The sequence below is a fragment of the Hoplias malabaricus genome, chromosome 4 (genome assembly GCF_029633855.1).
Source record: "Hoplias malabaricus isolate fHopMal1 chromosome 4, fHopMal1.hap1, whole genome shotgun sequence".
Taxonomy (NCBI): domain Eukaryota; kingdom Metazoa; phylum Chordata; class Actinopteri; order Characiformes; family Erythrinidae; genus Hoplias; species Hoplias malabaricus.
This window is the reverse complement of record NC_089803.1, coordinates 71,586,510-71,612,334: the sequence shown is the minus strand read 5'-3', so window position 1 is coordinate 71,612,334 and position 25,825 is coordinate 71,586,510. Positions and strand designations below refer to the sequence as shown.

Here is a 25,825-nt window from a genome sequence, read left to right as displayed (position 1 = left end):
CCCCTCTCCAGACCGGCCACCCACACTCTCCAGACCGGCCACCCCCTCACCAGACCTGCCACCCCCTCTCCAGACCGGCCACCCACACTCTCCAGACCGGCCACCTTCTCGCCAGGAACACCACCCCCTCTCCAGACCGGCCGTGCCCTGTTTTCGATCGAAATCATAGAAAACACAGACGCGAGACGAATGTTTAAAGAGGTAAAAAACAGAGAGCTGTGTTCCGTGGACAGACACGTTAACATTACATCGTGTACATCAGAGCGGGCTTCTACCACATAATTCAGCGTCTGGCTCACACGCTACAGCATCCGGATGGGTCCTCCGGCTCCGGAGAAGGGGAATGGTCATTGTTACCTACGGAGAAAAAGGCCAACAAGAAACTGGAAAAGTACCTTCCCAAAAAATCAGCATCTTATTTGCATAAAGGATTAAAACACTCCTTAGAAACGAGAGGAAACGCAGTCTGTGAACACGACGACCACACGAGACAACATTAAACGGCCATCGGTCATCCCTACGGTCGAATGGGGAAAGAAAAAGAGTCTGCACCTTCTTTTGGTTTACACTGAGACGACCTCCTGTCCTGCGGAGCAAGGCTCGGTCACACACTCGGGTTACTGCTGTTAGGTTTGATATTGAGAGAGGGTTTTAGTTTTGTCCTGAATTAAAAAAGAGACATTGAAGCGGTATAGAGTCTGCAGACGGACAGATAGAACAGCTCTGTGCACAGACAGCAGGGTACAGTGAGGGCTTCTTCCTCTCCCTCTTCTCTCTCTCTCTCTCTCTCTCTTCTGCACTCATCTCTTTCTCTCGGGCTGGCGCTCGCTGTCTCACGTTCTGTCAGTGCTGGGGCTGGGGGCTGCTAATGTGCTGGGGTTTCTGATGGTCTCCAGCCCTGTGGAGGACAGTGTTTGAGGAGGGGAGGAGGGGAGGAGGGGAGGAGGGGAGGAGGAGAAGAAGAGGAGGAACTCAGTGAAGCAGCTCCTCCACTTCGCTCTCCTTCAGCTTGGCATTTTCCCTGACCTCGTCGAAGCTGTACGTCTTCACAATCTCCCCGTTGTGGAAGACAGTGTGAAGCAGGTCCTACAGGGAAGGACACAACACACAGTTAGTTAGACGCTGCTGTGAAAGGTCCTAAAATTCAAAAATCATACGCTGACATCCTGATTATATCCTACTGCTTTCTCTTAGTTTGTGTTTAACCCTCACCGCGAGGGAACGTAGTGCTGGGTCTAAATGAAACATTTAATCCCATGTTTTCTGATTGTGTGGCCTTGTTTTTCAGTGTGTGGGTTGGTGGGCTCCAGTTCCAAACTGAGCAAGGGATTTTTTCAAAACATATCCACATTAATATTCAAAAGATCCCTTTCACACTACATCGGAATCATTTCTTTTCAACATGTTCAATCTGTATGTTTACACCTGATCTGAATTCTGATCTGACTCTTCAGACCTGATCTGAAATCCGATCTGTATGTTTAGACCCGATCTGAATTCTAATTGGACTGTTTAGATCTGATCTGAAATCCGATCAGTATGTTTAGACCTGATCTGAATTCTGATTGGACAGTTCACCTGATCAGAAATCCGATCTGTATGTTTAGATCCGATCTGAAATCCAATCTGTATGTTTAAACCTGATTTGACTTCTGATCTGACTCTTCAGACCTGATCTGAAATCCGATCAGTTTGTTTAGACCTGATCTGAATTCTGATCGGACTGTTCAGACCCAATTTGAAATCCAATATGTATGTTTAAACCTGATCTGAATTCTGATCGGACTGTTCAAACCTGATCTGAAATCCAATCTGTATGTTTACACCTGATCTGAAATCCGATCAGTATGTTTAGACCTGATCTGAAATCCAATCTGTATGTTTACACCTGATCTGAATTCTGATTGGACAGTTCACCTGATCTGAAATCCAATCTGTATGTTTAGACCTGATCTGAAATCCAATCTGTATGTTTAGACCTGATCTGAAATCCAATCTGTATGTTTAGACCTGATCTGAATTCTGATTGGACAGTTCACCTGATCTGAAATCCGATCTGTATGTTTAGATCCGATCTGAAATCCAATCTGTATGTTTAAACCTGATTTGACTTCTGATCTGACTCTTCAGACCTGATCTGATCAGTTTGTTTAGACCTGATCTGAATTCTGATTAGACATTTCACCTGATCTTAAATCCAATCTGTATGTTTAGACCTGATCTGAAATCCAATCTGTATGTTTATACCTGATCTGAATTCTGATTGGACAGTTCACCTAATCTGAAATCCGATCTGTATGTTTAGATCCGATCTGAAATCCAATCTGTATGTTTAAACCTGATTTGACTTCTGATCTGACTCTTCAGACCTGATCTGAAATCCGATCAGTTTGTTTAGACCTGATCTGAATTCTGATCTGACTCTTCAGACCTGATCTGAAATCCGATCAGTTTGTTTAGACCTGATCTGAATTCTGATTAGACATTTCACCTGATCTTAAATCCAATCTGTATATTTAGAACTGATCTGAATTCTGATCAGACAGTTCAAACCTGATCTGAAATCCAATCTATATGTTTAGACCTGATCTGAATTCTGATCGGACTGTTCAAACCTGATCTGAAATCCAATCTGTATGTTTAGACCTGATCTGAAATCAGAATTCAGATGAGTTCTAAACAAACTGATCGGATTTCAGATCAGATCTAAAATCCGATCAGTTTGTTTAGACCTCATCTGAATTCTGATCTGACTCTTCAGACCTGATCTGAAATCCGATCAGTTTGTTTAGACCTCATCTGAATTCTGATTAGACATTTCACCTGATCTTAAATCCAATCTGTATGTTTAGACCTGATCTGAATTCTGATCTGACTTTTCAGACCTGATCTGAATTCTGATCAGACAGTTCAAACCTGATTTGAAATCCAATCTGTATGTTTAGACCTGATCTGAATTCTGATTGAACTGCTTAGACCCGATCTGAAATCCAATCTTCATGTTTAGAGCTGATCTGAATCCCAATGTGGCAGTTTAGACTGCATCTGAATTCCAATGAGTTTGGATGTGATCTGAATTCTAATCAGAGAAAAATCATGCTGCCACATAGCAGATATTCTGGCTATATCAGTTCAAGTAAATGCTCTGCGGGGAGGTCTAGGATCAGCCTCCTGTTTTATTAACCCTGAACTTCCTGAAAGGAATGCTGTCCTAGATCTGGTCATTTTCACTGGAACAAAGCACAAAGGGCTCAAGGAGAGACTTGTGACATAAAATAACACAAAGGAGAGGATGAAATAAAAGGATGTACCACTCCATACTCCTCCATGTCACCCTTCCCCTCCTCCAGAGTCACGTAGTCCCCACTCTGCGTCCTGTGAAGAGACAGCCGACCCTTCTTTGACCTCTTGTTGGGGTCTGCTACAGGGTCTTTGAAGACGTTTACCTGCAGGAGGAAGAATAAAGATTGTACACTTCCATAAAAGAGAGGATGACATTAATCGATTTTAATCAATCTGTACGGTGACACCATGGTGCAGCTATTTTGCAATAAAAGACGGACAAGGCCACTGTTAGTGGTCATGATTTTTGTCTGTAATGACACTGGGGCTTTCCATAGTTTGTCGTTTATACTGTGCGGGCAAGAGCAGATTCCAGCAGCACTACAGCACCACCTTCAGCTCGGGTGTAGTAGTACGCAGTCACCAGGAACAGTGAACGTAAGAACTATAAACATGAAGCGATATGGACATTCTGGCCAGCGCAGAGGCGGAGCAATGACACGGACTGCTTCACTGACAGAAGAAAGAGGACTGAGAGAGAGAGGGATGGTAGGGCTAGGCTGGTGTCAGAGTGTAAAAGCACTGGAATAAAGCAGGGTCTCACCCCCAGGCCGTTCGTCACCACGTAGCTGCACTTGAAAGAGCAGTTGAGAAGGTCTCGGGTGAGTTTCTGCAGCAGCGCTCCTCCTGATCCGAACGCAATGTTCTCGATGCTCCACCTGTGCTCCTTCATCCCCTCCACGATCTGAAAGCACAGTCAAATAACAGATAAAAAACAACCTGCACACGCAGACTCAGACGGGCGCTGCCGGAGACAGACTCAAACAGGCCGTACCTCCTGCAAAGTGTTGATGTCCACCCCGTCGCCCTGAATGACCCGGATGTAAGGAGGAAGCACCTTGTAGCCCTTAGAGTTCTCGGTGGGATGGAACTTCTTCCCCAGAATCTCCAAGACCTGAGAAAGAAGTGGAGGTGAGCGTCTGAGACCGGGTTTCATTAAGACAGGTGAGACAATCTGAACCAATGATTACACCAAGACCCTCAGGCGGTCCATGTCTGTCTCCGTCTCGGTCTGGGTCTGGGTCTGTCTCTGTCTAGGTATCTGCATCGGTCTGGTTTCAGGGTCAGTCTGGGTGCTAGTCTGAGTCTTGCTCTGGGTCTTGGTTTGGGACTCAGTGTGGGTCTGAATGACGGTCTTGAGTGTCAGTCTGTGTCAGTCTGGTTCTGAGTGTTGGTCTGGGTCTACGTGTTGGTCTCGGTCGCAGTCTGGGTCTGAATGTCAGTCTGGGACTCAGTGTGGGTCTTGGTCTAAGTGTCGGTCTGGATCACAGTCTGGGTCTGAATGTCGGCCAGGTTCTAAGTGTCAGTCTAGATCTGAATGTCAGTCTGGGTCTCAGTCTGGTCCTGAGTGTCGGCCTTGATCTGAGTGTCAGTCTGGGTCTGAGTGTCAGTCTGGGTCTGGGTCTGAGTGTCAGTCTGGGTCTGGGTCTGAGTGTCAGTATGTGTCTGAATGTTGGTCTTGAGTGTCAGTCTGGGTCTCAGTCTGGTTCTGAGTGTTGGTCTGGGTCTACGTGTTGGTCTCGGTCGCAGTCTGGGTCTGAATGTCAGTCTGGGACTCAGTGTGGGTCTTGGTCTAAGTGTCGGTCTGGATCACAGTCTGGGTCTGAATGTCGGCCAGGTTCTAAGTGTCAGTCTAGATCTGAATGTCAGTCTGGGTCTCAGTCTGGTCCTGAGTGTCGGCCTTGATCTGAGTGTCAGTCTGGGTCTGAGTGTCAGTCTGGGTCTGGGTCTGAGTGTCAGTCTGGGTCTGGGTCTGAGTGTCAGTATGTGTCTGAATGTTGGTCTTGAGTGTCAGTCTGGGTCTCAGTCTGGTTCTGAGTGTTGGTCTGGGTCTACGTGTTGGTCTCGGTCGCAGTCTGGGTCTGAATGTCAGTCTGGGACTCAGTGTGGGTCTTGGTCTAAGTGTCGGTCTGGGTCACAGTCTGGGTCTGAATGTTAGTCTGGGTCTCAGTCTGGTCCTGAGTGTCGGCCTTGATCTGAGTGTCAGTCTGGGTCTGAGTGTCAGTCTGGGTCTGGTTCTGAGTGTCAGTCTGGGTCTGGGTCTGAGTGTCAGTATGTGTCTGAATGTTGGTCTTGAGTGTCAGTCTGGGTCTCAGTCTGGTTCTGGATCTTTGTGTCTGTCTGAAACGCGGGTCTTAAGTCTGGACCTCGGTCTCCATCCGGGCGTCGGGTCACTGCTTCCGTCTCGGTCTGCCTCCCAGTAAAAAGCTGCTGCAGTTAGTTTCAAATAAAGGCAGAAAATGCAGCACATAGCATCTAACAAAACAGCTGTAAAGTCATGGTTCTGTGTTACCTTCAGCACCGTGTCTAAAGGGTTCCCCGAGTCCGGCCGCACCACCAGAGGAGCATCAGGACTCCGCTTCTCCACCAGCGGCCTCAGGTCTTCGCCCCAGATCTTCTCACAGGCGTTGTAGATGTCGTAACTGTCGCTGACGATGGACACAGGCACAGAGGGGAACTGTTTCACAATGTGCTCAAAGGCGTCCTTCTCATGCTCCTTTCCCCAGGCAGTGATGGTGCTGTTGGGGGGTAGAGAGGCAGATGTGGATATCCGAGTTCCAGAGCATTGTTTACACAACTGTTCAGCACTGTGCAAAAGTCTTAGGCACCTGATTATTATTAATATGTAAAATATTGATCTCCACATTACGTCTGGTATAAAATTATAAATAATTCCAATAAACACAACAAAGCGAGTGAAGAACAGTGTGTTTCCAGATGTTTCTCCTGATCGTATGGATTTGTTAAATCTACAGCACACTTCATTTAACACAGTGAAGTATTTATTAACCTCTGACACTAGGCACTGGACTGTCTCACACACACACACACACACATTTACAATATCCCACTCGTTATAATAATGGGATTTATTCTAATATTAAGGCTTGGTTTGTTTTATTTTGAGCATATTAACTCTTACTGTCTATAGACATGAGTGTGTGAGTGAATGGGTGAGTGTGTGGTGTCCTGTGATGAACCTGTGTCCAGTGTGAGTCCTGGGAAGGGTCCGGACCAATGACTGTCATTTTCTCAGGTGTCTAAAACCCTTGCACAGCAGTGAACATCACTGTAATACACTGCACTTTATGTTCACACTTCTCCGTCTCCTCAGTTTTAACTCTTTATTTATATTTTTATGATATGGTAAATCTTACACTAGAACACTGTACTGTCTGTGTGTGTGTGTGTGTGTGTGTGTGTGTGTGTGTGCGTGTTTGGCCAGTGTGCTACATTCAGACGTGTGTCGTTCCAAAACTATTTCCTTGTGTGTGTATCATTTAAAAAAAGAATACACCTCTGATAACTCCCACTTTCACCCACTAGAGGGCAGCACAGTCCGGGATATGCTGCATGCACGTGTTGATTAAAAGAGAAATCATCTCAGTAACCACACCGCGTTTGTTCCCTGATGTTGATATTTAACTAATAAAGAGTTAATACACGTTTATAAAAGTAAAGCAGCTGTTGGAAGGTGAGGCTCAGGGCCGTGTGTTTGTGCAAAGCTCAGAACGGCACCACGGCTCTGGCTCAGTTCTGGGGAAGTGAAGGGTGAAATCAGGCGGCCCTAAAGGCACAGAAGAGCGGTCAGCGTGACGGTGGAGAATGAGTGTGTGGTATATTTGTCACCCAGGTTTTAATAAAACTCAGAATGAGGGAGGGTCCCCTTAGCTTTACCACTTACAGGGGTCTCAGCTCTTGTTGGGAAAGAGGGGTAGGGCAGAGGGTGAGGGGTATATACGCCTTGAAACTGAATTGTTCAGAGCACACTTCAACTGAAGGGCTATGGATGCCTTGTGAATCAGTGGCGAGATGCTGTGCAGCGATCAATGAAACCCACAGGTGTCAGTATTTTCTCTTTTTTGAAGGCGTATGGTGCTCTAAATTTAATTAAATTTAGTGTAAGTTCAAATCCAGCAGCACTTCTCTGATATAACTGCGGAGTGGTAGCCGAGCAAGCTGAAGCCTTGTTTTTTAATGCACTCTGATGACCTCCAAGGCTCTTGAAAGGTCGCTCTGTTTCGGAGAGGGTGATTTTAACCACTACGCCCTGTAACTCAGCTCCAAGGGACGAGATGACACTTAAAAACCAGGGGTAGAGGTAAAAATAAGAAATGTTATTCACCTTTAATCCAGGTGCCTCAGTAGCTGCTGCTGGAGAATCACAGGTGAGTGAGCGTACCTGTGGAAGCTTACCTGTGTTCTGCAGCTGGTACAGAGAACCCAGGCACTGGGTCTTTGGTGCCGTAGTACTTCTTGATGACTCCAATCCCAGCCACGGTGTCGGTCCCTTTAAAGTTCACCAAGTGTGCAGAAGCCCCGATCCCAGCGGTCTAAAAAAACAAACAAGGGACATCACTCATTCATCTCCTCTGGGTTCCTGCACTAAGCTGAGGTCACACTAGGTGGCGCTGTGTAGGGCTGGAAGACTCGTCCGGCTCCAGGCCGCCTCACGTTTATTCATCATTTTATTAAGTGAACATAATAAATTTTCAGTGTTTTGGTGTGACCTATAAATGTAAGTCAAAGTTCAAATTCTCCCGCTCTTTTGTCATTTTACGGTAATTGTTGTATCGTATTAAGATTTACAATTTTCCTTTTATTCAGTAAAATTAAATAGTGTGTAAACGGAGAGAGAGGAACTTCCCCACCCACTACACGACATAGTGATGAAACACAGAACTACATTCAGTGCAAGGCTCATTCCACCGAAATGCACCAGAGCGCCACAGGAGGTCATTTCGACCTGTGGCCATCAAACTCTATAACTCCTCCCTCGATGTGTGACATTATTGTTCATCCGTGCGATACTAAATACCTTCTAAATACCTAATTTTTGGGGATAATATTGTATCCAAAAGCAAAGTCCACTGTGACTGCAGCTTTATGCCTCTGTCTGCTTTCTACTCACCTCCTGTGAAGAAACCCCCCTGTAGCCAAAGTCATGAAGCTTGTATTCCAGTCCCTCCAAGGTTCCAGAGGTTTTCATGAGATACCTGGCCAGGATCTTCTTCTGCTCGCGGGAGTTGGTGGCGACGGTGATGGGGTACCAGATCTGAACCAGGATCGTCTGTGCAGACAGGATAAAGACAAAGGTAAACACTCGCTGACAGCAACATGATCCTGTGGTTAGACAGGTCTCTTAATCACTGGGTACTGCTGCAGGTGCAAGAGCTTTCAGCTTCCTTCCTTTCGCTTTGAAGCCGAAATTGGTGCTAAATTCGCAGCTGCAGTGGGCTACTGGGTTTTTATTTATTTATTTATTTATTTATTTTGCCCCCAGCCTTTTTGTGAACTCCTGCAGCGCCCCCTCCCTGTGGCTCTCTTAAATGCACATGCACCAACCAAACGGACACAGAACAGAAACTGGACACACCAGACATGTCATAATTTTGAAATAGCAGCCAGTTCGAGCAGAGTCGTCGGTCTGGGCCCATCCTCATTTCTATTGGTCGACGTGCCTCCACGTCAGAGTCCGATGCAGCAAAAGTTGAATTGGTTTGAACTTTGACACGTGGCGGAGCGTCTTTAACTGCGCACAGGATCGTTTATAGTCCATCGGAGCTGACGCAGAAATACAGACGAGGAATATCAGCCTCTAGTGCGTAGGCACCGTTAATCCAGCACTGTTACCTCACCTTGTCAATGTTCTTCTCACTTACTTCTATCAAATCCTTACTGAAATGTTCTGACTGAGTGTAAAGGTTAATCTAAAGCCTTGGACCAAATGGCACAAAGTGTCTGTCCAGACAATGTCCACGGCACTCGAGTGGACAGAGCCAGCTTGGGAAAGCGGCGCAGAGCAGAATCAACACAGAGTGTGTACAGCAGCGGACCCTGGGCCTTGGGGGGGGGGCGCCTGCTAAAGGCCGGGATCGCCACTTTGTTTCAGACCAGCCAGTCAGGTCAATATTATCTCACCGCATCACATCCCCCGCCCTCACACTGTCCGGCCCCAACAATGACCCCCTCCTGGACAATCACAGTCGCTTCCACTCCACTCCGTCTCAGCGGTGTTTCCCTTCTCCGTTCATAACCAGGACTGACCCGGCAGCCCTCGTGAAGCTGCGGACACAGCCAAGGACTGGCATTAATCCAGACCGACACGCGCAGGACGGAAAGGTATTTTAGCAGCAGAATTAACGAAAAGGACCACTCCTTCTGCACAGACTGAAAAACACTTACATCTAAGGACACTCACAACACTTTTCCATCAAAACAACTCTGTTCCGTTTGGGTTCATAATAACCTTGGTGCTTTTCAGTGAACCACACCAGTTTTAGTGGAAACCGAGGGTAAGTCACAGAGTACGTCATCAGCAGGGGGCGCTGCACAGCGGCAGTAAACAGAAGAGAGAAGACGGCGGAGCGTGTAGACGACCTGCGAGCGTTTGTGCTGCTGTTACAGAAGTTTGTTTTTCAAAAAGCAAACGTGGATCAGCTTTTGGCGATAAGGAGACGTAGGAGACTACACAGTGCGCTCCTCCTGGGCGTCGCCGTTGCTCCTTGCTCCTGTAACTAGCCACGCCCACAGTCATCCTCACGGCTCGAGCTGAAAAACTTACTGTTCTTTGGTTCAGAACCTATTTTTGGTGGTGGAAATACGCAGAACGGTTCAAAATTAGGTTCACGAACCGCAACAAATCCCCACTGGTAGAAAAGCACTATCAAAGTCTTGAAATAAATTTCCTCTTTTCTAAAAGCTTTTTAAAATATGCCTTTGATTAAACACGACTGTCTGCGCCCCCTGGGGGAGACTCACCTGCGGCAGCACATCCCTCATCACTCACAGTTACACACTGTACCTCAGCCTGGATTTACAGCCTCTCAGAACAGATCTCATTAATAAAGTGTTCCTGTCCTGCTTAAAAATTCAACACATCTTTCCAAATAGTGAAAACAGCATGTGTATTGTGGTAAGTTCAGTCTCTGCAGCGCCCCCTCTGGTTCAACTCTAATGAAGGCGAGGATAGCATTTGAAAAATGTACGAGCCAAGAGCGAGGGAGAGATTCAGAGCTGTTTTGGACAGTTTTGGCTCGATTAAGAGAATAGAGAAGAAGTAGAGAGTGAGAGGAGTCTGTGTGTGTGTGTGTGTGTGTGTGTGTGTGTGTGTGTGAGAGAGAGAGTGAGAGAGAGAGAGAGAGAGAGAGAGAGAGACAGAGACAGAAAGAGAGAGAGGGGGAGAGACAGAGGGAGAGACAGGAAGAGAGAGAGGGAGAATGACAGAGGAAGAGAGAGAGGGGGAGAGACAGAGAGAGAGAGAGAGAGAGAGAATGAAGGCGAAGGGGGATACCTCTGACACCTGCCCCACCTCTAAACCCGTAAATCACTGCAGCGCTCGTTCCATTCTGAAGCATTTTTTCAAAACTGAACTAGGGGTGCAGACCAGTGGAGTTTAGTTACTATTTAAAGGTACTGTAAGAGCCCTGCCAGGTGAATTACACTGATGATGGTTACAGTGCCCCCTGCTGTGGGGGTTATATCAGGCAGTGAGTGAACGCTCAGTTCTTGATGTTGATGTTGGAAACAGGAGAAATGTACTGAGGCCCACATTGTGGTGGTTATAATGTTTTGGCCAGTCTCCAGAACTCAGGTCTGAGGGAGTTCCCGGTGTGCAGCGGTCAGATCCGACCCAAGGTACGAGGAAGGACGAGCAGTGAGCAGCAACATGGTCAGTGGTCAGCGCTGTGTAAACTACGCTCTGTTCCAAATAGCGCCCTACTCCCTAAATAGTGCACATCACAGATGATAAAACTAGTACTACTACATAGTGTAGAGGGGGATGTTTGTGATTCACCCTAGTGGTGTGGCGGTGTAACTGCGAGCGCGATGGAGACCTGTCACCTGTCATCTTTTTTTTGGAGCACTTTCGGCTCTCGGATCCTCACGCTGACCATCTCTCCTGCTGTGGCCTGAGCTCTGTGTAACTGCTGACCGCAGTCTCCGGCCGATAAAGAGCCCAGTGTCTGGTGTGACGTGTTTATTTATAAACTTACTCTCTGTGACAGAATCTCTGTTGTAAAACTGGTGTAATTATGGGATACTGACACAGCGCTGACCACTGAACAAACGTGATTTTTCAGAGCAGAACCGCGCCCTGTAGCAGGAGATTAGCCGGGGCCTGACAGAGGCTATTAGGGCAGATGGCCAGTGCAGTCACATGGTTATAAAAGCAGCAGCTGTAATATGGCTTCATGTGACTCTCCCAGATCAGGATTCCCACCTCCTGTTCCCGGAGGATCAGCAGGAAGGCACCGCATCCTCGTGACAATGTGGTCTTTACTGGGCGACAGTTTTCATGGTCATTCTAAAGTCACAGTATCTGTAAAGACACCTGAACCAGTGCGTGTTCCTGCTGCCGTCAGGCAGACGTTCAGTGTAGGGCTGGACAATAATTCAATATCAATATATACCACAATGTAAATGGTTCTATAACGATAACAAGTACACATTATTTACTGCATCTATCACTGACTTAGATTCAATACAGAGCGCCGCCAACAGCTGCACACAGTTTTAAAATTATACTCGCATTCATTCATTCATTGTCTGTAATCCTTATCCAGTTCAGGGCGGCGGTGTGTCCGGAGCCTACCTGGAATCATTGGGTGCAAGGTGGGAACACACCCTGGAGGGGGCTCCAGTCCTTCACAGGGCGACACACACTCACACATTCACTCACACCTACGGACACTTTTGAGTCTCCAATCCACCTACCAATGTGTGTTTTTGGAACGTGGGCGGAAACCGGAGCACCCAGAGGAAACCCACGCAGACACAGAGAGAACACACCACACTCCTCACAGACAGTCACCCGGAGGAAACCCACACAGACACAGAGAGAACACACCACACTCCTCACAGACAGTCACCCGGAGGAAACCCACGCAGACACAGGGAGAACACACCACACTCCTCACAGACAGTCACCCGGAGGAAACCCACACAGACACAGGGAGAACACACCACACTCCTCACAGACAGTCACCCGGAGGAAACCCACACAGACACAGGGAGAACACACCACACTCCTCACAGACAGTCACCCGGAGGAAACCCACGCAGACACAGGGAGAACACACCACACTCCTCACAGACAGTCACCCGGAGGAAACCCACACAGACACAGGGAGAACACACCACACTCCTCACAGACAGTCACCCGGAGGAAACCCACGCAGACACAGGGAGAACACACCACACTCCTCACAGACAGTCACCCGGAGGAAACCCACACAGACACAGGGAGAACACACCACACTCCTCACAGACAGTCACCCGGAGGAAACCCACACAGACACAGGGAGAACACACCACACTCCGCACAGACAGTCACCCGGAGGAAACCCACGCAGACACAGGGAGAACACACCACACTCCTCACAGACAGTCACCCGGAGGAAACCCACACAGACACAGGGAGAACACACCACACTCCTCACAGACAGTCACCCGGAGGAAACCCACACAGACACAGGGAGAACACACCACACTCCTTGCAGACTCCTCCCTGGAGGGGGCGTCAGTCTTCACAGGGCGACATACACTCACAAATTCATTCACTCACACCTACGGACACTTTTGAGTGTCAAGTTACAAGTGAGGCAAACAGCTAAGTACGTGAATCCTTAAAAGCTCTAGCTTCTCTAACCCACATTTCCCTGCATTTTTTCCTTTAGTGGGCAGGGCTATTAGTGGGCGTGGCTAAATCTGGGCCATGTGACATCAGGTCTGCCACTCAATCTGCAATATGTTTATGTCCAGCAGCTGCAGGGTCGTCCAAACACATGCTAGACTCACAAGAGGTTCTCACTATCGATCTGCTACTGCCACTGTGCTGTCTGTGTTGCCATGGTGATGCTGCTGTCAATCATACTGTGATGTGCCCCACACTCTGAGTTGAGAGCAGCCGCCGAGGAAGAGGCTGAAGCTGTTCAACTCTTTCAAACTGCTTTAATGTAGAAATATGAACTGAATATAACACTGGGGGTAAGCTGTCGTCCAACTGAAGCTCAGTGTAATGTTTTCTAAAGGCCACAGGGAGTGCCGCTAAGTCGCGGGAACAGTCCCCTGAAGGAGGGGCCGCATCCTGGACGTCAGGATGACTCAGCTGATTTCAGGCCAAGAAAAATCACAGTGACAAGGGGAAACGTGATCCTCCAGTCACACACAAACACCTTCTCAGGTAACGGCAGCTAAAGGTGGGGTCATGATTCCTTTGGGAATTTTAATGTGGAGTTCCTCTGAAAATAAAATACAGCATCAGTGGAAACACACAAAACTAAGCATTTAACTAGAAGTGAGTGTCAGGGAAACAACCAAAAGAAGCAGAAAGCGCTGCAGAAACTACACTATGTAACATGTGGGTGATGGCAGGAAACCACCCACCTCCCTCTCTGTCCCTTCTGTGCTGTAGAAATGAATTACACTAGGGGGAGCCACAAGAGCAAAAGACCCCAATCATGCATTGTATTCCTTTAAGAAGAATTTTACTTTTAAAGGAACACTACGCAATATTTTTACCTTAAAATTACAGCTTTAAAATCGTTGTGATGCTTCAATGAGCTGTAATCGGGAGAACAGAGCTTCTGCAGCTGCTACTCCGGCCTCAGCACTGGAGAACCTGCACTATGTAACTTTTGAAAGAGGGTAGGAAAGCTCCCGCCTCCGCATTGATATCAATACAGTGCTGTAAAAGTGACTTACACTAGAGGGAGCTCCAGGTGCAAAATCCCCAAATCTTACCTAGTGTTCCTTTAAGAAGAATAAGACATTTTTGTGAATCCAGCCCCAGGGGAGTTAGCATTCTCCTCCAAGCGTGTTGAGCTCCTGTGGTGTTGTGTTAGCAGCAGTTTGAGAAAAGACGAAGCTTGATGTGTCTCAGAGGGTAACGTGCTCGTCTGTCTCCTGTGTGGGGGATTCTGGGGGTGTAGATGGCACGATATTATAGGTCTTTACTGTGGGCTACTGGTCAATGCGACCGCTAGTTAGTCCACCTGATACAGGTGTGCCCCCACCCCCGACAGGACAGGTGTGTATATGGAAGGCGAGACCACAGAGAACACAGGAGGAAGGGGTTGTGTTCGTGTGGCTGCTAAACCTCTCCTAAGTCTGGTCCCACCCCCTGACGTACCTCCACCCAGTTGGTGAGCCAGTAGCACTCGGGGTCCGTGCTCTCCACCGTGAACAGCACGTTTCCACGTGGAATCACACTCCCCTCCGGGACAGCCTTGATCTCAATCGGCAGGCGACCTTGGTACTTCTGTAACACACACACACACACAGAGTCATCATATACACTATACAAACACACTACTTACACACACACTATACACAAACATTACATGTGTAGCGCTGATTCTTTGTGTAGTTTGTGTGTGTGGGTGTATACTGAGAGATAGTGTGTGTACTGTGAGAGTGTGTTTGTGTACAGTGCAGTGTGACAGTGTTCAACACTAGAACATCGACCCTTGGGCGCTACGAATCCAAGACGAGAATGAAATGGCAGTTTTCCACTGCATGGTCCTCTACTGTCTACTCTACTGGCATCTCCTAACCCTATACTCGTCTCTACTGGTCCCTACTGGCCTCTACAGGTCTCTACTGGCCTCTACAGGTCTCTCCAGGACTCCTTGGGACTCTACTGACTCTACGGGGCTCTACAGGTCTCTACGGGTCTCTACTGAACTCTACTGGCCTACAACAACGGCAGCGGTAATGTCAAGCGGTAACGTTAAGCGGTGTTTACTCATGGTGTATTGGTGTGTTGTTGTTGTTGTTTGGGACTGAACACAGCTCCGTCATCAGTTCAGACAGATCAGTAGAGTTTGTTCCTTCCTTGTTGCAGCGTCCAGCTCTCGCTGGATTCTTTCGTCGGCCACCGATCCAAGGAGCGTTTGAACCTCTTCAAAAGACCACGGCGTCATTTTACGAGCTGCCGTCGTGAGTCGGATAAAAACAAACGTGATCTCTGCTGCAGCTGGAGATTTTACAGATGGAGAGTTGGTGCTGGTCGTCTGCGTCGCGTGGCGTAGAGTGACGACTCTCTCTGGACGATCAGCGCTCTGCAAGGTTTACACGCCGCGGTTTAGTCCCTACTCAACTCGCTCTGAACCACGAGAGAACAGCCACTAAACAAGAACCCGGTTTCATCATCCCATTACCTCCAGGATGTAGGTCCAGCCTTTTACGTTGAATACGTCATCCTGAAAATGTTCCCGGTACACCTCCTTGGCCTCCTGGATCTTCTCAGCGGTGACGACTCTCCCTGCCGGGAGAAAAGAGAGATGAAGGAGTGAAGGAGGATAGTAAATCACACACTAGGTGCAGGCGATATGGCCCTAAAATAGTATCCTTGGCGATACGATAAAACACTGAAAAATATTTAAATAATTTCAAGAGCACACTACTGCAACAAAATTAATATTAATGTTTTATTGGAGTGTAAATGTAACACTTTCAAACAGTGACGAGAAATAAAAAAACAAGTAAAATTAACCAAGGCTCTCACGGCTGCTGTGTCTAACACGTAAAGAACGTACGTCATGTTACGCACAACAGTATGATGTCATAATGCAAACAAGTCAGAATATACGTTATGAGACATTGATTATTTTATTGTTTTAATATAATATCAATATTATCACCAACAATGCGCAGTGACACAGACCTATCACACACTTCTCAGGACATTAGTGAACTCTGATAGTGCGACAGGAACTGGAGGGAAAGTGGAGTGAGAAATAGGGATGCTGTGTACATGAATGTGTGTGTGTGTGTGTGTGTGTGTTATTACATTAGTGGAGTTTCTCACAGTGAAGCTTTGTCCTGAAAGCTAGCGAGTGAATGACGCAGACGCTGTGGAGAATCTTAAAGTCACAGTGTCCTCGTAACTAAAGTCTGAACAGCACTGCATACGCACAAGCATGGGTTCTCTCATTTTCTGTATGTGTGTGTGTGTCTGTCTTCCTCTCTCTCGCTTACTCACACACACACACATACACACATTGCACTTTGCTGTGTGTTTACAGAGCAGATGTTCTATTGTCTTCATGCACATGCTGTAAACAAACACTTCAAACAACGGAGAACCCTCTCCAGCTCAGAAACCGGCCACAGGCAGAAAGCGCCCGTCTGCAGACCTCACACAGACCTCAGCCATCACTGACACCTCTCTCTCCCCTCGTGCTAAAGATGAACAGCATTTACACTGAATTACTTCACTTCACATCACAAGAGTGAGAGCTGTTATATTATTATTATTATGTTACCTTTATCATCAGAACACCATCTTAATCAGATTTATTAACGTGGACGTTAGCTACGACACACCAGTCAGAGGCGGTCAGACACTGTGCTGTGGACATGACAACAACCACAACTGACTGAGCATCTGCCGCGCTACACTCAGGTCTGGACCTTCATTTACAGGAAATAATCACAAATAAATATTTACCTCAAATCATTCAGCTCTACACAGTAACATTTAAATCTGATCTCATTTTAAACCTCGACTCCGTCTCAAAGAAGGTCTCGATGTGTATGACCTGGGCAGAGACATTCAGGAACTTAGGAACGAGGACTGTACAAGTTTTCTGAACTAAAATCTGTGTGTCTTGCGTCAGAGCACGCTGGCGTCTGTTTGGTGACAGCCGCTTCTGCCCGTGTCTCACTACGATTTGTTTTGTTTAAATTATGGATGTCTATGAGGGACTTGTGTGTGGTGGGTTTTTCTCCTCTGCTGCTGTGAGACCTGACCTGGGGGACCTGGGTTCGCCTACTGACCAGTGGCTTCGTAGTAAAAGAGTGCGGGTACTAGACTGACCTCCTGCAGTCCACACCTGTCTCCTGTTGAAAATGTGTGGTGCATTTTAAAGGGCAAAATACGACAATGGAGACCCCGGGCTGTTTAGCAGATGAAGTTGTACATCAAGCAAGAATGGGGAAGAATTCCACCTACAAAGCTTCAACAATTAGTGTCCTCAGTTCCCAAACGCTTACTGAGTGTTGTTAAAAGGAAAGGTGATGTAACACAGTGATGAACATGATCCTGTCCCAACTCTTTTAGAACATGTTGCAGGCCTCAGATTCAAAATGAGTGAATATTTGCAAAACAACAATAAAGTTTGAACCGTTTGAACATTAAATATCTTGTTATTGTAGTGTATTCAATTGAATATAGGATGAAAAGGATCAAATCATCGTATTCTAATTTTATGTGTGTTTTACACAACGTCCCTACTTCATTGGAATTGGGGTTGTAAACCACCCATGTTTATGACTGAGTGAGGTTTATTAAAAGCATGAACTGTAAAAATGCACTTGAATGAACCACACAACAGAATTAAAATGACACTATTCAGGAAAATACTTCACTCCAAAAACACTAAGCTGACTCTAAAACTTACTTTGATTTGTAAAGGCCTTAATTGCAGTGACTTTACCTTTTAAGTATTTGTGGAGGATGTACTGCAGGCCGTAGAATACAGTCTTCTCATATTTGACCTTCCAGGTCTTGGTGGGGTCCGTCTTCTTCTCCCGACATTCAAAGTAGGAGTAGACTTTACTGGTGTTGGGGGGATACTGTTTATAATGTGTGACCTGCAAAGCACAGAGAACACAGACATTACACAGCTGTCTTTTTTATTGCATACAGTATGGTACTCACACAATATGTCCTCCATAATACATAAGAGTACAGTACTCACACACAGGTCTGTTATATTACGCACAGTACGGTATTCACACACAGGTCTGTTATATTACGCACAGTACGGTACTCACACACAGGTCTGTTATATTACACACAGTACGGTACTCACACACAGGTCTGTTATATTACACACAGTACGGTACTCACACACAGGTCTGTTATATTACGCACAGTACGGTATTCACACACAGGTCTGTTATATTACGTACAGTACGGTATTCACACACAGGTCTGTTATATTACACACAGTATGGTACTCACACACAGGTCTGTTATATTACGCACGGTACTCACACACAGGTCTGTTATATTACACAGAGTACGGTACTCACACACAGGTCTGTTATATTACACACGGTACGGTATTCACACACAGGTCTGTTATATTACACACGGTACGGTACTCACACACAGGTCTGTTATATTACACACAGTATGGTACTCACACACAGGTCTGTAATATTACACACGGTACTCACACACAGGTCTGTTATATTACACAGAGTACGGTACTCACACACAGGTCTGTTATATTACACACGGTACGGTATTCACACACAGGTCTGTTATATTACACACGGTACGGTACTCACACACAGGTCTGTTATATTACACAGAGTACGGTACTCACACACAGGTCTGTTATATTACACACGGTACGGTATTCACACACAGGTCTGTTATATTACACACGGTACGGTACTCACACACAGGTCTGTTATATTACACACAGTATGGTACTCACACACAGGTCTGTTATATTACACACGGTACTCACACACAGGTATGTTATATTACACAGAGTACGGTACTCACACACAGGTCTGTTATATTACACACGGTACGGTATTCACACACAGGTCTGTTATATTACACACGGTACAGTACTCACACACAGGTCTGTTATATTACACACGGTACGGTATTCACACATAGGTCTGTTATATTACACACAGTACGGTACTCACACACAGGTCTGTTATATTACACACGGTACGGTACTCACACACAGGTCTGTTATATTACACACGGTACGGTATTCACACATAGGTCTGTTATATTACACACAGTACGGTACTCACACACAGGTCTGTTATATTACACACGGTACGGTACTCACACACAGGTCTGTTATATTACACACAGTACGGTACTCACACATAGGTCTGTTATATTACACACGGTACGGTATTCACACACAGGTCTGTTATATTACACACAGTACGGTACTCACACACAGGTCTGTTATATTACACACGGTACGGTACTCACACATAGGTCTGATATATTACATACAGTACTCACACACAGGTCTGTTATATTACACACAGTACGGTACTCACACACAGGTCTGTTATATTACACACGGTACGGTATTCACACACAGGTCTGTTATATTACACACAGTACGGTACTCACACACAGGTCTGTTATATTACACACAGTACGGTAGTCACACACAGGTCTGTTATATTACACACGGTACGGTAGTCACACACAGGTCTGTTATATTACACACGGTACGGTATTCACACCGCTATTATATATTGTATGGAAGGCACAAACACACGCAACCAAATGTGAGCATGGTACTCACAATATTCTTCATATTACATTCAGTACAATACACTGTGTCCTTTATGTAACACACACACACACACTTATATAACACACAGTATGGTACTAAATGTTAACAGAACTCAGAAGGGCAGCATATTTGTAAGTTTTGTGGTGAATAAATTATGTATTGAATATTTTCTCCAGTGAAGGACAATAAAAAAAACTAAACATTACATTAAGATTAAATGAGTTTAATCTATTATAAAGACTGAAATAAGGACATCTGACACTTACTGAATATATTCATTCAATTCATTTACTGTTAAAAAAATTAAAAATATAAGTATTGAACACACCGAGATATATTTTGAGGTAATCTCACACAAGATGTGTTTGCCTTTTGGATAATGTAGGCTTTTCTCTTTCATTTAAATCCTTAATTGTGAATTATTTTTACACTGATACTCTGTCCTTGGTGTGACTTATTCCTTTAGGATTTAAATAAAATAAAAGAAGCAGTTACAGACGATGAATGAATATATGCAAATAAAATACAGAGGAACACACAAAGACTGTCTGCTCATTTCTAACATTTCCAAAATTATATTACAATAGGATAAACAAATAAATAAATTTGTGTTTACATCATAATTTAACACATTGTTGTAATTCTTTTTATTAATTAATTCATTGTCTGTAACCCATTGTCTGCGGCGGTGGGTCTGGAGCCTACCCGGAATCACTGGGTGCAAGGCAGGAACACACCCTGGAGGGGGCGCCAGTCCTTCACAGGGCGACACACACACACACCTACGGACACTTTTGAGTCTCCACCTACCAACGTGTGTTTTTGGAGCGTGGGAGGAAACCGGAGCACCCGGAGGAAACCCACGCAGACACAGAGAGAACACACCACACTCCTCACAGACAGTCACCCGGAGGAAACCCACGCAGACACAGAGAGAACACACCACACTCCTCACAGACAGTCACCCGGAGGAAACCCATACAGACACAGAGAGAACACACTACACTCCTCACAGACAGTCACCCGGAGGAAACCCACACAGACACAGAGAGAACACACTACACTCCTCACAGACAGTCACCCGGAGGAAACCCACGCAGACACAGAGAGAACACACCACACTCCTCACAGACAGTCACCCGGAGGAAACCCACACAGACACAGAGAGAACACACTACACTCCTCACAGACAGTCACCCGGAGGAAACCCACACAGACACAGAGAGAACACACCACACTCCTCACAGACAGTCACCCGGAGGAAACCCACGCAGACACAGAGAGAACACACCACACTCCTCACAGACAGTCACCCGGAGGAAACCCACGCAGACACAGAGAGAACACACCACACTCCTCACAGACAGTCACCCGGAGGAAACCCACACAGACACAGAGAGAACACACCACACTCCTCACAGACAGTCACCCGGAGGAAACCCACGCAGACACAGAGAGAACACACCACACTCCTCACAGACAGTCACCCGGAGGAAACCCACGCAGACACAGAGAGAACACACTACACTCCTCACAGACAGTCACCCGGAGGAAACCCACACAGACACAGAGAGAACACACCACACTCCTCACAGACAGTCACCCGGAGCGGGACTCGAACCCACAACCTCTAGGACCCTGGAGCTGTGACAGAGACACTACCTGCTGCTCCACTGTGTCGCACTTATTTATATTTTATTTAAGCACACTGAATAATTGATATTAATATAAATGAAAAGTAAACAATGATAAAATAATAAATTTTTTATTATATACTTATCATTTTTACTCTTTATCTCTTGTAATATATTAACACAGGTATATATCTTTTATTCTTTAATACTATTATTATTATTGTTCTCATTGTTACTATGTTGATTTTTGTGTGACAGATAATAATGGCACTATTTTATTTAATGGTGGTGATATTTTACTATTCCTGAGGTTCCTACACAGTAAATTATTGTTAACTTAATTTAATTATTTAAATTATGACACTAAAAGTGCTGATTTAACACTGGAGAGTTTGCTGTGTAGAAGAGGCACGGTTCCTGGGGAGTTCTCCACCCTCCCTCACTCTTTCTCAATTCCCCTCTGAGAGACTGCGCATGCGTCTGCGCCGGAGAGGAAGCTGGACCACGTGCTGAGAGCACAGACGTGTGTCTCTGTGACAGGGAGGACACACAGACCACAGAAATGCTCCTCTCAGGACACCGCCCCCCACCAAACCCAGGGCAGAGACGTGAGAATTCAGACCGGGACTAAAACACTGCTATAACAGCCATAACATTATGACCATCTCCTTCCTTCTCCACTCACTGCTGTGTCTGATCCACTCTACACCAGCACAACACACACTAACACACCACCACCACGTCAGTGTCACTGCAGCGCTGAGAATGATCCACCACCACATCACACCTGCTCTGTGGGGGTCCTGAGCGCTGAGGAACAGGGGGGAAACAACGGATGCATGGCAACAGGTGAACTACAGTCTGTAATTGTAGAACTGCACAGGGCTCTGGTGTGGTCAGTGGAGCTGAGAGAACAAAAACCTAAAAGATGAAGTGTAACTGCGCTCTGTTCCCGACTCTGCCTCCATCTGTAACTGGTCTAAACCCACACTCACACGGACTTTTGGACACAGTATTGTCCCCAAGAACAGAACAAACCCATCACAGCTTTTTCCTGATGGAGCTCAGAACGAACGCAGCGCCCAATAAACTCCTCACTGTTTGGAGATGCAGGAATGCTGAGACGACGCTGACCAACGCGGTCAAGGAGACGGAGCGCTGAGCGCCAGATGGAGGAGTAAACAAAAGCAAACAGAGTCAGTAATAATGTGTGTACAGACTGGACACCAACACACACCTCAGACCCTGTCCTGTCCAGCACACGGGGTCCTGCCCTTCACAGCGTCCTCAGACTGACCTTAACGCTGGTCCCCTTTAATGCCATGACATTCCTCCGTGTGTGTGTGTGTGTGTGTGTGTGTGTGTGGTGAGGGGGTGTTACTGCTTGGTCCCAACCCCTTGCTCACTGTCTAAAGGTCACTCTCTTCTACAGTTTCACCGAGTCCCTGCATGACCTTCATTTGGAGCAACGGGCCATAACAAAAAAACCAGAACTACATCGGCTCTCTCTCGCCATCAGAGCGCGCTAGAGTCCAATCCAACCACGTCAGACAAGGACACAGCAACGGAGAGAGATGGCTGTCCTTCAACTCTTTCCTGTGTTTTCACGTCGCAACTTCAGACCTTCAAAAGATTTGATCCCGGCATCCTGCTCCGTATCAGTGTGTCCCAGTGCACAGCATGAGCCTCCCAACCAGGGCACTGAGAGACACAAGGACACACACACACACACACAGCCTCGCCTAACCATGCACCATCGCAAAACAAGCATTAATCCAGCGCTGGGGCTGCGGCTCGTCTGAAACACTCCAGTCAATGCACAGGTCTCTATCAGAGCGAAGGTCAGAGCACAGAGTGCAGTCTAAGGCTCATTCATACTCCCTTTAGATACTGCTCCTGGATCCCATTACAGTGGAAACTAAAGTGTAACAGCAGTATAACCACACCTTCACCGCTTAGAAAGGTCCTAGCACACTCCACTGGGCCTGAGGCGGACCCGGTGACAGCTCCTGGTGCTGGAGCCGGGCCTGATTAAAGAGCTGTCACTGGTGCCGAGGATGAGTCTGGGGATGGAGTAACAGAGCCAGGCCCGGCCCCTCGATGGCCCTGGTGTCAGAGCTGGATGCCGGGACGGGGACGCGTGCCATAGCCATCAAACGTATCCACACTTACCCACTGCAATAATGATGATTCTTGGCGGCAAAAGTGGTGCTGTTCTGGCCCAGTGATCTTACAGGAGTCAATGAACATGTGATGCACCAGCTCCAGAGCCAGCACCAGCTCAGATGGTGTGACGGTGGAGGAGTGGGATTAGTGTTCGGTGTGAAACTCTCAGTTCTAAGGAAAGATCCAGAGACACAGCGGCTCTGAGGTAACGCTAGGAACCAGACGTCCGTGGGAATCAGGGCATTAAAGTAGAGAGGTGTTTGCATGTGTTCCTGACGGCCCTGTGTTTGCTTTAGGTTATCAAGTGTGCGACTAAAGGTTAGAAGACGCATAAGAGCAATTTTGAGTGGTAAAATTAACAGGGGTTAACATCTGCCTCTCCAGGACAGCTCCTGGTTCCAGTCCATCAGTCACAGCGGAAATTCCAGCATAACAACAGCTTTACTACACATTTACCACACAGCCAGCCCCAGCACACTCCACTGGGCCTGGTGATGGAGCTGAGGCTTGGGCTGGAGCTGGGCCTGGTGATGGAGCTGGGCCTGGTGACGGAGGTTGGCCTGGTGACGGAGGTGGGCCTGATGATGGAGCTGGGCCTGGTGACAGAGGTGGGCCTGGTGACGGAGCTGGGCCTGGTGACGGAGCTGGGCCTGGTGACGGAGGTTGGCCTGGTGACGGAGGTTGGCCTGGTGACGGAGGTGGGCCTGATGATGGAGCTGGGCCTGATGATGGAGCTGGGCCTGATGATGGAGCTGGGCCTGATGACAGAGCTGGGCCTGGTGACGGAGGTGGGCCTGATGATGGAGCTGGGCCTGATGACAGAGCTGGGCCTGGTGACGGAGGTGGGCCTGATGATGGAGCTGGGCCTGATGACAGAGCTGGGCCTGGTGACGGAGGTTGGCCTGGTGACAGGGGTGGACCTGATGATGGTGCTGGGCCTGATGATGGAGCTGGGCCTGGTGACGGAGGTGGGCCTGATGACGTGAAACCACGGATGCGGACGAATGTCAGCCTCGAACACTCCTCTTCCTCAGGTGCACGATGCTGTGCCCTGCTCCTCTCAGAGATTAATCCTCATCATGTGCAACCGGGCAGAACCTCAGCAGATGACGCAGTAGGGGGTGACCCTGACCCGCTCTGAGACGAGGCGACTGAAGACACTGGGGGTGTGAGGGTCAGGAGCGCATCTGTCTGCGTTCAGGCACTTACCCTTGAGCCTTCACTTTGAGTTTCAGTTTGAGACTAGAGAAGAGAGCTGCCACACCTGTTCCTGTGCGTGTGTGTGTGTGCGCGCGCGCGCGCGTGTGGGGTTTGTGTGTGTATCCGTTACTTAGCAAATTGTGGGGACTAAATCCTGTATATAATCTCACATTGTGGGGACTTTTCCATGGTGGTCCCCACGAGGTAATAATTACATTTATATGTGAAAACGTTTTAAGGTTAGGGTTAAGCTAATAGTGTGGGTGGAAAAGATAATGGTGAGTCTCCAACAAATGAATGGAAGTCTATGTAATGTCCCCACAATTCATAAAAACAATATCGCGTGTGTGTGAGGAGATAGACAGTGGCGATGGATGAGAACATGGCTGTGTGTGTTTGTTTCTGCTAGTGCATGTGTAAGGGAGCTGCGTGTGTGTGTGTGTGTGTGTGTGTGTGTGTGTAGCTCGGTTAAAGCCCTGAGGGGCTGAACACCGGCTGTAATGAGGGAGACGGACCGGGGGCCGGTGACAGAGGAGCCCGGGTCTGCCCCCCGGAGGAGGCCGCGGAGGAGCTTTCGTTTCCCCCTAAAGCGAAAGGAGAGACAGCGCGCTTTCGGTTTTGTTTCTGAGGGGAACGCCGTTCCAGCGCGACGAGGTCGTTAGCTGTAGCCGCGCCGACGGATAACCCTCCATACGCCGCCGGTTTCAGAGCACTGTAGCCCAGCTTCCCCCTTCTCCTGTCCCCCTGTCCGCTCCACTCAGATGCGGCTCCCCTCCTCGCACACCGCGCCGAGCCTCGGGAGGCCGCCCTGACCCGCAGACTCCACCGCGCAACTCCTCTCTCCGCTGCCCGGCCTAAGCTCCAGCTCTCACCGCTCACACAAACCCCAGCCCCGCGGCCTTGGGAGGACACCTTACACACACAGCCTCTTTCTCTCTCTCTCACACACACACACACGCACATTTTTTATATTTATATTAATACACACTCGAGCATGGCTCACCTTATAGGAGTCGGTGGCTAACAGTATGTTGAAGTCCGTGTCTCTGTTCTCCATCTTCCCTCCGCACTGGTGCCTCCGCCGCTATTCTCTCTCTTTCTCTCTCACACACACCCTCACACACACTGTCTCTTTTCTACCTCTCTTTCTCTCCCTCACACACTCTCTCTCTCTCTCTAATA

General features: G+C 47.4%; 1 protein-coding gene across 1 annotated transcript; it reads right to left on the bottom strand.

Annotated features, from left to right (window-relative positions):
- Positions 1-60: 60 nt before the first annotated feature.
- Positions 61-25,825, bottom strand: nampt1 (nicotinamide phosphoribosyltransferase 1). The gene is made up of 11 exons (XM_066668242.1): positions 25,647-25,825; positions 17,787-17,943; positions 15,507-15,610; positions 14,477-14,605; positions 8,255-8,413; positions 7,540-7,676; positions 5,636-5,861; positions 4,118-4,237; positions 3,887-4,027; positions 3,312-3,446; positions 61-1,086 (listed from the first exon to the last, which is right to left on the bottom strand). The coding sequence occupies exons 1-11, from the start codon at positions 25,698-25,700 to the stop codon at positions 973-975; spliced, it is 1,476 nt and encodes a 491-aa protein (XP_066524339.1). The 5' UTR covers positions 25,701-25,825; the 3' UTR covers positions 61-972.